General features: G+C 35.9%; 1 protein-coding gene across 1 annotated transcript; it reads left to right on the top strand.

Moving 5' to 3' along the window:
* Nucleotides 1-3,792: 3,792 nt before the first annotated feature.
* Nucleotides 3,793-11,626, top strand: LOC136026972 (enhancer of split mgamma protein-like). Its single transcript, XM_065703842.1, has 2 exons — nt 3,793-3,981; nt 10,888-11,626. The coding sequence occupies exons 1-2, from the start codon at nt 3,913-3,915 to the stop codon at nt 11,494-11,496; spliced, it is 678 nt and encodes a 225-aa protein (XP_065559914.1). The 5' UTR covers nt 3,793-3,912; the 3' UTR covers nt 11,497-11,626.
* The last annotated feature ends 499 nt before the right edge of the window (nt 11,627-12,125 follow it).

Here is a 12,125-nt window from a genome sequence, read left to right on the forward strand (position 1 = left end):
TAGCCAGTGTGGTTGTAGAACGTATTTACATAGGTCCCCAAGACTTATGCTTACAAGCTTTTAGCTTACAAGCTATTGGATGAATAAATAAATATGTGGAAAGGTTTTCATTTGAATGGAAATTAAAAGTTCTAGTGCCCTTTTTAAGTGACCAATAAAATTCAAGGGCAACTAGGCCCCCTCCCACGCTCATTTTTTCTCAAAGTCACCCAATCAAAATTTTGAGATAGCCATTTTGTTCAACATAGTCGAAATATCTAATAAGTATGTATTTAAGAATGACTTAATCCCCACAGTCCCCGGGGGAAGGGCTGTAAGTTGTGAACTTCGCCCATTGTTTAAGAAAAAGCTTCTTGCGAATAATCCCCGGTATCAGGCTCAACCATAAACTCATCCAAAGTTAACCCTCTGAGCAACTCAGCAGGTGTCGGAAAACTTCAGTTAGTTAATACCGTGAGAATGTTTAAAATGGTTAATTATCGTGCTACCTCCCACTTCCTTCAATCACTTTACACCTTGAATTATTGCTATGGTCTTATTAACAAGGATTTGAATTAACTTTAAGGCTAGTTCAAAGTTTTAACCTTTAAAATAGATGTCTTCCTGCTTGGTAAACTCATTCTCAGTTTGAGGTTTTACCGTTCCCACGATCCAATGGCAGAACTGCAACCTCCTTCAAGCGATAAAAATTAAATGAAGGTTTTAACATGCAACAGGAGCACATGCTATAAAACCACAAAAAATAATACTGACTCTGAAATTGCTTTTTGCGATTACCTGGTGAAGTGTGAGAATATACTCAAAGTTTGACGGTAATAGCCATATTGGGAGTCAATATAATAGCCCACAAATGTAAATAATTTACTTGGTGAAACCAAAAAACAACTGAGATCTTCAAATAATTTAAGAAGTAAAATTCCAAAGTACTCTTTTGTTTAATGACTGTTATCAAAAGTGTTTAACTTACAAGCATAGCAACACAAAGCTATCCAACTGGAATAAGGCTTAATTGGAAAGGGTTTCGGTGTTTCACCAACATTTTATTTAAAACTGATATTCTGGGTCGTGGTACAGTCTCAAGTTCAGATAAAGGGCTTTGGACCTGGGCTCCTTCAAAATCTCACGATTTTTCCTATATTTTGTTTTCGAGATAATTAGCCACCTTTCAAATTTAGCCCTCCTCCATAATCAGGGGCATAATTTCATCAAAATCCAGGGGAGGGCCAATTTCCATTTTATTTCTAGTTTGCTTGTGATGTGACACACCCGAAATCATAAATTTGTCCAAATATTCTTTGCACTTCTTATACAAATTATAAAAGAAAATTTATCTTTTATTATCCTCCATCGCTCCCCTCCAAAAAACACACAATTCCTGCTTAACTGCCTGGATTTTATATGAACAAAAGTAAAATACATTTATTTGCGGATCTCTGTTCCCAAACACACTACCTGATGACATCCCTTTATCTTGCGCCCATGACTAATTTGCATGGATAAAATGTTAGAAATTTCAATAGAAATGTTAGAAATGATAAAAATGTTAGACTGTTTTGCATGCATGGGCATGGGCGCCCATGCCCATTGACAAGAACTTAGCTTACAATATTCAATATCAGTTTTTTATAAATTTGAACTCCCCCCTCTGTTAATCCCCTCTGTTAATTAGACCGAACTGTTAATTCTATGGGGTAGCGAGAAATATAGTTTGTGCTAAAAGTATGTGGATCCATGCCAAGATGTGCTCATTAAATTCCCTAAGTAGTTCTACACTAACAAACGCACTGTCTTGGCTTTTGGCCTATACTCATGAGATAGACGACTAAGAGGAATACTACCCTAAAAAATTCATTATAACCCTAGGAAAATCTTCTATAATGAGTGCAAACCTAATGTTATAGAAGATGGTATACAGAGGGTCAGACCCCCTCCACTAGAGTGAAAAATTTATTTCTTGGCTGATACCTCTGAAATGATTTCTGTTTTATCTTAGCACAAAAACTGAAGGGGTAAGACATTTGTTCAAGTCTTTATAATAAAACAATCTCCAGTCATGCTTTCAGAAAAAAGCTTTTTGTTTGTAAGGTACATAAAAGAGTTTGTTTTTAGAAAACATTCTTGTTAAAAAAAAACATAATTTTATAGGAAAACATAGAGAGTATATTTGTAGGTCATTTATAAGAAAATTCCTGTTTTGATGTTTTTAAATAGAAGGAAGTTAATGAGAATTTTATGAGAAGTTCAAAAAGGAAATTTATGTCTTTCTACAAATATTTCTGATTTTTTTAAATACTTTTTTTGAATAGTTTTTTAAAGAGTAGAGTAATGCAAGAGATCTTAGCAGGATATGGAAAAATAGAAAAGAATAAGAGGAGGGTAAAGGGTAAAAAGGATAAATAAATAAAGAAAGAAAGACAGTGAGAGAGAGAAAGAGAGAGAGAGAGAGAGAGAGAGAGAGAGTCAGATGAATTGATACTCAATTACAGGAACTGTTTCGAAAACTGATAAACTATCCCCCTATAGTTTCAACTCTTCATTACTGTCATTTAGTGTGATTTCCTAACAAGAATTTGTTAGAGATCCAGGCAAAGAAAAAAAATCATGAAATTTAGTAAAACTAATTAGGCGTGGTTACGCACATTCAATAATCACACACACAGGTGTGCCGTGCCACCTGTTTTGGAAGTGGGTTTTGTGTCCCAGAACGTGTTGATCAGTAGAAGTTTGTCCGGCGTGGTTCGAAGTGTGCCGCATATGAAAGAACAAGTCGCGCTCCAATATTTAGGCTACATCAGGTGGTGGTGAGCGATCCACCCCTCGAATGAGCATAAAAGTGTCATAAGAGCTATGGATTGAGAATGCCAAAAGTGATTATTCTTCTAACTATAAATAAATGTTATCTAATTGTGACACCGAATCCCTGCTGAGAGTTTGTGAGAAAAAACAAAGTGAATTTCAGGACTGTCATTTTGTTGAATGAAATCCCAAGCTTCAAAATTATTTTTATTGGGGGGGGGGGTATATTTAGTGGGGAGGTAGCTTTGAGATTATTCAGGTCCCATAGGATATCCTGAGACATCAGGATATCCGGGTTGCAGCAGTGGCTAGTCCATAGAAAATCGACACAGTTCATTATAAATGGTTATAATGAAGAACGGACTTGTGCCTATACTAACTTGTATAGGCAACTTAATTATAATATAGGTTTGTACAATTATATTTAAAGTCAACAGATTAAAAATTCTCTTCAACGGGAAAGCGAATCCCGGTCACCCGCGTGACACGAATTGAATTTGAACCTACGAAAAACTATTTGGATATCATTCTACTGATGTAAAACTTCCGTCTCATCTAACCCCGCAGAAGCTTTTGACAATGTGAGGGGTTGTTCTCTCTCAGAAATTATGTACACTAGGTGGCGCGTGCTAGGCGTGACAGAACTGTGCCAAGCGTTTTGGGGACTGTTCCAAGCGTTGTAAACTGTGCAGCACAAGTGACGTTCTGAGATGTACACCACCTGGCAAAAAGTCAGCGCACCTTCGTGACAAGGTCATTATTTCTAGTTTGTGAAATCTGTTTAAAACATTCAAGATGTATAATAAACGCTATAAACACATCCATCATTTTAGCGACGAAGTCATCCACTCTGACAATTGCCAAGTTAAAAGCTCAAATGTAAAAATGCAAATTTTCAAGTGGTCTTTCTCACATTGACTTGCTAATTATACGAAGACAAGTTGACGCAACCTGTTTCATAAGACCGCAGGTGGACACCCACAGATAGCCAGATCGTGGGAACGCTTCACTCTTTCCCACGGTGGCTCAAAGAGGAAGAATTCGCTCGTGTAGAGAAATGCTTCAGTCGAAACTCTGACTTCCTCTACGAAGCACGTGCTATATCCTTCCAATAAGATGTCAGCATCTTTAAGTTGTAATTTTGATAATGAACATCCTATATCGAGAACTTATCAGTACAGAAAGGTACGAAATATTTAACTTTTATGTTTTACTTTTTGAAATATGCAGCAAAAAACATATTTAGCCTACGAACATTGATCACTTTTTTGCCTAGGCTATACTATTAATTCAAACCGAAGAATAGGCCTAGTCTACTATTTTAGGGGTTAACCCCTCCAGAAAGAAACTGTAAAGTCAAAAAAGTACTTAAAGAAATTCTGAAATGCTTACTTAGCGTATCAGCAACTAAAATGCTTTACTTTATTTACCCCCCCCCCCTTAATATGTAGGTATATTGTCCATATTTACTCCGTGCTTTATCTACAGGACAACTCTTTTTAAATTAACTTAACGGCAACAAGAGACGGAAAATTCACGAAGCAAAGTATATAGCCTAGGCGGGCTATATATTTGCACATTTGGAGTGGGATTAATGTGATGCGCTTTTAAGAATGATATAGTCCAAGTATTCTAGGATTTTTAGATGTAGTTCTCATATTTTTCATAGGGTCTCCTTTTTTTTCCTGTTGAAGGTAATGAGCGTAGTTAAAACCTAAAACGTAAATTTCTAGAAATTTTAAAAGCTAGCGCTTTACTGAAAACAGTGTCATAAATAGGTCATTTTGTAGATTAGACATGAAGCACATTAGGTTGTCTTTCAAATCTTCAAGTTGTAATTTTGATAGCCTAACGAAAAACCATATACAGTACCGATAACTCAGCTGGGTAGAAATGGAGGCCTGAGGATCTGAAGAAACAGGCTAAATAAAAAGAGTAACATTTTTAGATTGCTAACTTTATGCTCTTGAAGCAAAATTGAAAAATTCTTTTTTAGTGGGCCCATGTTCAACGCGCTAGGATTACAAGGAAAGTTATATCCTGGCCAGGACAACCGAGACAAACTTGCGGGCATGTTACAATTTAAAGGTCTATGTCCTAAAAAACGATTTGAGACAGGTTGAGACCCGACAACCTGGTCCTTTTTTGTGCATGGCCCATTGCCTACTCAGTGTTAGCCTCTACCTACCAAATATTGCAAGATGTGATGCAGGGGCAATTCTAGATGTGGTTTATGGTACTTGTGTATTATTCAGAACACACTTAATAAGTGAAGTTAGGTTCTTTCGTTAAACAAACTATGATACAAATACATTTTATGAGAAAATCCGGTTTCATAGCCACAAAGACAAAACTCAATTTAATTTGCTACGCATAGTTATAAAAGATGGTGTCTGAACATGGATTTTGAAATGAAGATTTGGGATTTGCCAAAGACTGGAAAAGAGGCAATTATATATTTCCAGGATAAAGGGTTGTTGCCCACAACAAAACAGTGCGTCAATGGATACAACATGACTTTGTACTCTTAGGAGAAGGAACGCATAGTGATAGAAGATACCTAACTTCACTTATTGTGTTCTAAATAATACACAAATACTAAAATTAATTACAGCACCCATAGAACTCAAACGTAAGCAAAAATGCCGAATCATATAAAGAAATTTGATCAAAGTTGGCAACCCTTAGCCGCGTCTCCTGCCACGGCTCCAAGGGCAGCTATCCTGGTTGCCCCCCCCCCCTTGAAAGGCTCTGAACATGCTCTTTCATACTTCTGCCTCTTCCCGTCTTTTCTTTTTTTCACTTTTGAATTGCTTAGCTTATATTGATATTGCTGACTTTCCGTTGTTCATTTTTTGGCAGCTCTTCAGTTTTCTATGTTCATCTTCTTGTATTATTATTATTTATTATAAACCCGTTGTGTAAAATAAAAAGACTGAGGAGAGTAAAAGCAAAAGAAAACAAGAGCTAAGAGCTCATATGGCACTTGTGACGAGGTCGGAAGAGCCGAGAGCTCATATGGTACGAGGTCGGAAGAGCCAAGAGCTCATTTGGACGAGGTCGGAAGAGCCAAGAGCCAAGAGCTCATTTGGCACTTGTGAGAAGGTCAGAACCTAAAGTTAAACTTTATAGCACAAGATCCTTCTAAATATCAAATTTCATTAAGATCTGGTCACCCTTTCGTAAGTTACAAATACCTCAATTTTCAAAATTACCTCCCCCCTCCCAATTCCACCAAAGAGAGCAGATCCGGTCCAGTTATGTCAGTCACGTATCTTAGACAGGTTTCTATTCTTCCCATCCAGTTTCATCCTGATCTCACCGCTTTAAGTATTTTCTAAGATTTCCGGTCCCCCCAACTGCCCCCCCCCCCCAATTACGTTTGATCCGGTTGAGATTTAAAATAAGATATCAGAGTTACGAGGTCCTTCTAAATATGAAGTTTCATGAAGATCCGATCACTCCTTCGTAAGTTAAAAATACGTTATTTTTCTTATTTTTCAGAATTACCCCCCCCCCCGCAATTGAGCGGATCCGTTCCAATTATGTAAATTACGTATGCAAGACTTTTGCTTATTTTTCCAACCAAGTTTCATCCCAATCCTTCCAATCTAAGGGTTTCCCATCATTTTAGGTCTCCCCACCCCAAACTTCCCCCAATGTCACCAGATCCGGTCAGGATTTAAAATAAGAGCTTTGAGCCACGATATCCTTCTAAAAATCAAATTTCATGGAGATCCAATCACCCATTCGTAAGTTAAAAATACCTCATTTTTTCTAATTTTTCAGAATTAACCCCCCCCCCCAATTACCCAAAAGAGAGCGGATCCGTTCCGTTTATGTCAATCATCTATCTAGGACTTGTGTTTATTTTTCCCACCATGTTTCATCCCGATCCCTCCACTCTAAGTGTTTTCCAAGTTTTAGGTTTCCCCCTCCCAACTCCCCACCCCCATCACCAGATCCGGTCGGGATTTAAAATAAGAGCTCTAAGACACGATATCCTTCTAAACATCAAATTTCATTGAGATCCGATCACCCGTTCGTAAGTTGAAAATACCTCATTTTTCTAATTTTTAAGACTTACTCCCCCCTCCCAACTACCCCAAAGAGAGCAAATAAGTTCCGATTATGTCAATCATGTATCTGGGACTTCCGCTTATTTTTCCCATCAAGTTTCATCCCGATCCCTCTACTCTAAGTGTTTTCCAAGATTTTAGGTTTCCCCCCTCCAACTCCCCCCAATGTCATCAGACCCAGTCGGGATTTAAAATAAGAGCTCTGAGACACAATATCATTCCAAACATCAAATTTCATTAAGATCCAATCACCCGCTCATAAGTTAAAAATACTTCATTTTTTCTATTTTTCCGAATTAACCGGCCCCTTCTCCCCCCCCCCCCAGATGGTCAAATCGGGAAAACGACTATTTCTAATTTAATCTGGTCCGGTCCCTGATACGCTTGCCAAATTTCATCGTCCTAGCTTACCTGGAAGTGCCTAAAGTAGCAAAACCGGGACTTTAGGTTTTCCCCCTCCAACTCCCCCCAATGTCATCAGATCCGGTCGGGATTAAAAATAAGAGCTCTAAGACACAATATCATTCCAAACATCAAATTTCATTAAGATCCAAATACCCGCTGATAAGTTAAAAATACTTCATTTTTTCTATTTTTTGCGAATTAACCGGGCCCCCACTCCCCCCCAGATGGTCAAATCGGGAAAACGACTATTTCTAATTTAATCTGGTCCGGTCCCTGATACGCTTGCCAAATTTCATCGTCCTAGCTTACCTGGAAGTGCCTAAAGTAGCAAAACCGGGACCGACAGACAGACAGACCGACAGAATTGGCGACTGCTATATGTCACTTGGTTAATACCAAGTGCCATAAAAACACACACACAACTCACAATAATAAGACTAATAGACATGAAGACATAGCTGAAGACAGCGCAGTCACGTCAGAGGAAAATAATTCACAGGTTACGTTTAAAAGAGGCAGGGACAGGGATGTACCTGTCCCCTCCTATTTCCAGATATCCTGAATGTTTCCATATTTCTGGGTACTTATTATTTAAATTACAAAAGACTACTTGCAGAAGAAAACTAAATGAGAATTTCGGTTATGTCTAATAATTGTTCTCAGCAAAACAAAAGGTAGTACAAAAAAAAAAAAAAATAAAAAAATAGAAAAAAAATCTCTGCTGAAAACTGCAATTAAACATATAACTGAAATGTTCTATTGGTTTCTTCTACGATTCGCTGTTTTTTAAATTTCCTCTTTCTTCTATCCATTTTATTATTTTTAAATATAGTATTTATAAAATATAGTGTTAAATATAGTGTCTTCGTCGTTTTTTTTATTATTGGGACCCCGCGCCCTAAAAAAATCATGCGTATGTCCCTCGAAGAGGAAACCGAGGCTTTCTGATGATCTTCAGAAAATAGAAGAACTAGCTCTAATTTTTGTTTTGCTACCAAAAGGGAAAATCTAATCTTGATTTTTATAAATTGAAACGTAATTTAATTTGACTTAATCTAACTTACCACGGGACACGGTTGCTATTTTTTTTTGCAATTATCGTTGAATTTCAAGCAAAAATGGCGATTCTGCACGCGAAAATATTTTTGAGTTCATACCAAATAATTTTTTGCTACCAAGTTTTTCTAGGCAAGCTTGTTTCAAATATTTTTGATTTTTTTTTAGAAAAATTTAACCTCTATTCACTATATAATATTCATTTTTTTTTTCCCAAAAAGTTTCCCTGTTGCTTGAATCTGTTATTTATCTTTACCCAACCTTAAAGTTAAATTACACAACCTTAGTATATTTTTTTTTAATACCGTTGAAACTAACCACAGAATTTTGTGAAAGTAATGTACTCGACAAAAAGAAGGAACATCCTTGTTTTTCACCTGAATGGCTGTGGGAACCCTAAGTCAGGCTTCCGTGATTTTAGGGGACAAACAAGGGTTCTAATGAAAACCTTTCTCTTTCCTTAGGTGGGCCAGGTAGTCCAATCGATGATAATAATGAACTTGCATTATACTAAATTACTAAAATATACTGCTGTGTAGGCATGTACTCTGGTGCTGTAATCTGCATGAGCATACCTTTTTTTCTATGGAAGAGAACCAGTCAGCTCAAGGGGGGGGGGATGAATTTACCCGACTATGTGAGACTTGAGCTTTTCACTCACTGTTTTTTCTAGGCAGTCGATACTGGCTAGCCTCACTTTCAAGTAAAAGTTGCTCATTCAGGTCTGCCCGCGTCTCTTAACCCTAATTTCTTGCGGTCTTATTTTGTTTAATTTTATTTTCCGTTTTAACTTTAAAGAGTTTTTATCGTTTGACTTTTTATTGATTGCAATTCTATAATTTTGTAATGACACTAAAGCGCGAATTCGGGCTGATACCCGCTTTTTGGAATAAAATCTTTTCTTATACCTTACATTTATTGTGTATGCTTGTATATTTATATGTATATCTAATATTTATTATCTCATATTTTTTATCTATTATCATTACCTATATTTTCTAATGTAGTTCGTCTTTTTTTTTTTTTTTTTTTTTTTTTTCATTTGTTCCGTCCACGAAAAATCGTTCAGCCTGTGTCTATATTTATATATATGGGTACCTAAAGCTGAGATTATTGTCTATTCTAAGCTCCATGATAGTACACTCTTTACAGATATCTCCTCCCCTATGTCTTTTATTTTATTTCCCTCTCTCTAATTTTGAATTTTGGAGCATATCAACATTCTGTTATTCTGACCACAAAGGAGGAGCTATTTAGGACAAAATGTGAGAGAGACTTTTTGAAATTTTAAATATATCATGGTATATTTCTGATAGATACAGGGTAAGTAGCAGCACAAGCAAAATATATATAAAAAATTGTAATCACGTTTTGTCTTAAATAATTTCTTATGCCACACTGCTTTTCCATTTACAAAAACTGAGCGAGAAAAACAGGTTAAATTCAAATAAAACAGTGGAACAGACATAAAAAACAAAGCAACGACAAAACTTTGAATAACAAAAAATTAAAACCAAAAAAATATATAAGAAAAAAATTACATAAGCAAAGAACATAATAAAAATGGGGGTTTTAAAGGCCAAATGAAAATACGAAAGAAAACAGAGCGAATGTTTTGAGAGAACAACCACCTCTCTTCTTCACGGAAACAAAAAAAATATGATCAAGGAAAAGCATAAACCAAAAAACAAACGGGGAAAGTACAACACAACGAATGAAAGAAGCCGCCAAAAAATTAAATAAAAGAGCAAATATTAAAAGAATTAAAATCCAATACCTAACAACAATAAAGTGAGTTATTCGCCGATATCCGCGATTTGTACAAAATCTAAACAAAGATGATCTTCCATCGACGGATACTAACGAACAACTTCCTCTAAAAACCCCAGTTTTGATCGTTTTCTCTCTTTTTTTTTGTTCGTCAGTATCCGTCGATGGCAGTTCATATTTGTTTAGATTTTGTGCAAATCGCAGATATTGGCGAATAACTCATTTATTGTTATTAGGTATTGGATTTTAATTCTTTTAATATTTGGTCTTTTGTTTAATTTTTTGGCGGCTTTTTGTACCGCGTTAGTTTTTTGGTTTGGTTATTTCCTTGATCATATTATTTTGTTCACGCTGAAGATGAGAGGCGGTTGTTCTCTCAAAATATTCGCTTTCTGTGTTTTCTTTAGTATTTTCATTTGGCCTTTAAAACCCTATTTTTGATTATTTTCTTTGTTTATGTTATGGCAAGCGAATGTGGCTTAAGAAATTGCATAAGAAACAAATTCGTTTTTTCTAACTTTTTATTTCGTTCCACTGCTTTATTTAAATTGATCCCATCTTTTCTCTCAATTTATGTTTTGTCTTATAAAACAACCACAGGTATTGGCAAGAATAATGCTTTGGTGCTCTTCACTATAAAAAAAAACTAATATAAGATGGATAAAAATTAATGCTTTGAATAAAGACAAACGGGAATCAAGAAATTTACTTTTATATAAATATTATAGTTGTTAAACTTTTGCTATACATAGATGCTTATGTTTTGAATTTCTTTTTCAAGGTGATGAAGCCGATGCTGGAACGTAAGCGACGGGCCAGAATAAACCGTTGTCTTGAAGAACTCAAAGAGCTCATGTGTGCTGCGTTAGTCGCCGATGGAGAGAATCTTGCCAAGCTTGAGAAGGCCGACGTACTTGAGCTCACCGTTCGTCACCTTCACAGACTGCGTGAGCAGAAGGCATTATTCCCAGATTCAAATCCAATGGGAAAAACTGAACATTTCAAAGCGGGATTTACCCACTGTGCTGCGGAGGTATCTCGGTTTTTAACGCAAGCAGCAGGAGTGGATAATGGTGTTAGTGCTCGTCTGGTGTCTCACCTGAGCCAGTGTGCTGGACAAATTGAACCTGCTCCATCTGTTTTTATTCAACACCAGAATCATTTCAGACCAACACCACCAAGTTCCCCTGAAACATTAACAAATGGATACTCGCGACTTCTCGCCCTCGCTGGTGCTGCTACCACTATGCCTAAAATTGTATCTCCCATTCCTTCTTCCCCAAGTAGCTATAGAAATGTGTTGCCAATATCTCCAGTGAATCAGGAATTAGTACATTTTAAAGTTAATTCCCAAAATTCTAAGCAAGAAAATATGTGGAGGCCTTGGTGACTTATTCTTTGAGTTGTTTTTACTTGTTTTTTTTTTTTTTTGTTTTTTTTTTTCGTTCCCAGTTTTATATTACTGTGATATATAATGTTTGTGCCTTTATTGCGATTTAATAAAACTTTATCGAATTTTACACTGATTTAAATTAGCGATAAAGAATTTTAGACTTAAAATGTATATATTTTTGAAAGTCACTATATCAATGTAACATTTTATCAAAAATTATGTCAAAGTAACAAAGTAAAAATACTAAAAAAGTATTTAAAAATAAAAAGTATTTAAGTTTTTAAAGTATTTAAAAGTAAAAAGTATTTTAACAAAACTTGAATTCATTTAGTTTAAAAAGTTTCTACCAATTGCTTTTCGAAATGGAGGAGAGGTATTACCTTTTGAAACCTAGGGAAACTAAAATATTCAAAAATTTTCACGGAGAGTTGAAAAATGACAAAAAAAATTACATTGATTTAAATTAGTGATAAAGACTTTTAGATATGGCTCCGACAGATGTTCACACATGAGCAAACATTGCTTATTATAGCGACTTAGTTGCCGACATGAACAACATCCACTTAACCAATTTTAAAAATGAGATTTTATTTTCACCGTGCTTGGTTTTTGAAATACTGAAAAGC

This window comes from Artemia franciscana, chromosome 5 (genome assembly GCF_032884065.1).
Source record: "Artemia franciscana chromosome 5, ASM3288406v1, whole genome shotgun sequence".
Lineage (NCBI taxonomy): Eukaryota > Metazoa > Arthropoda > Branchiopoda > Anostraca > Artemiidae > Artemia > Artemia franciscana.

Bases quoted from the DNA above. Each gene is read 5' to 3' on its own strand.
- LOC136026972 (XM_065703842.1), top strand. From the start codon at position 3,913: ATGTCAGCATCTTTAAGTTGTAATTTTGATAATGAACATCCTATATCG. The intron at 3,982-10,887 runs GTACGAAATATT...TTCTTTTTCAAG, and splicing joins GAACTTATCAGTACAGAAAG to GTGATGAAGCCGATGCTGGA.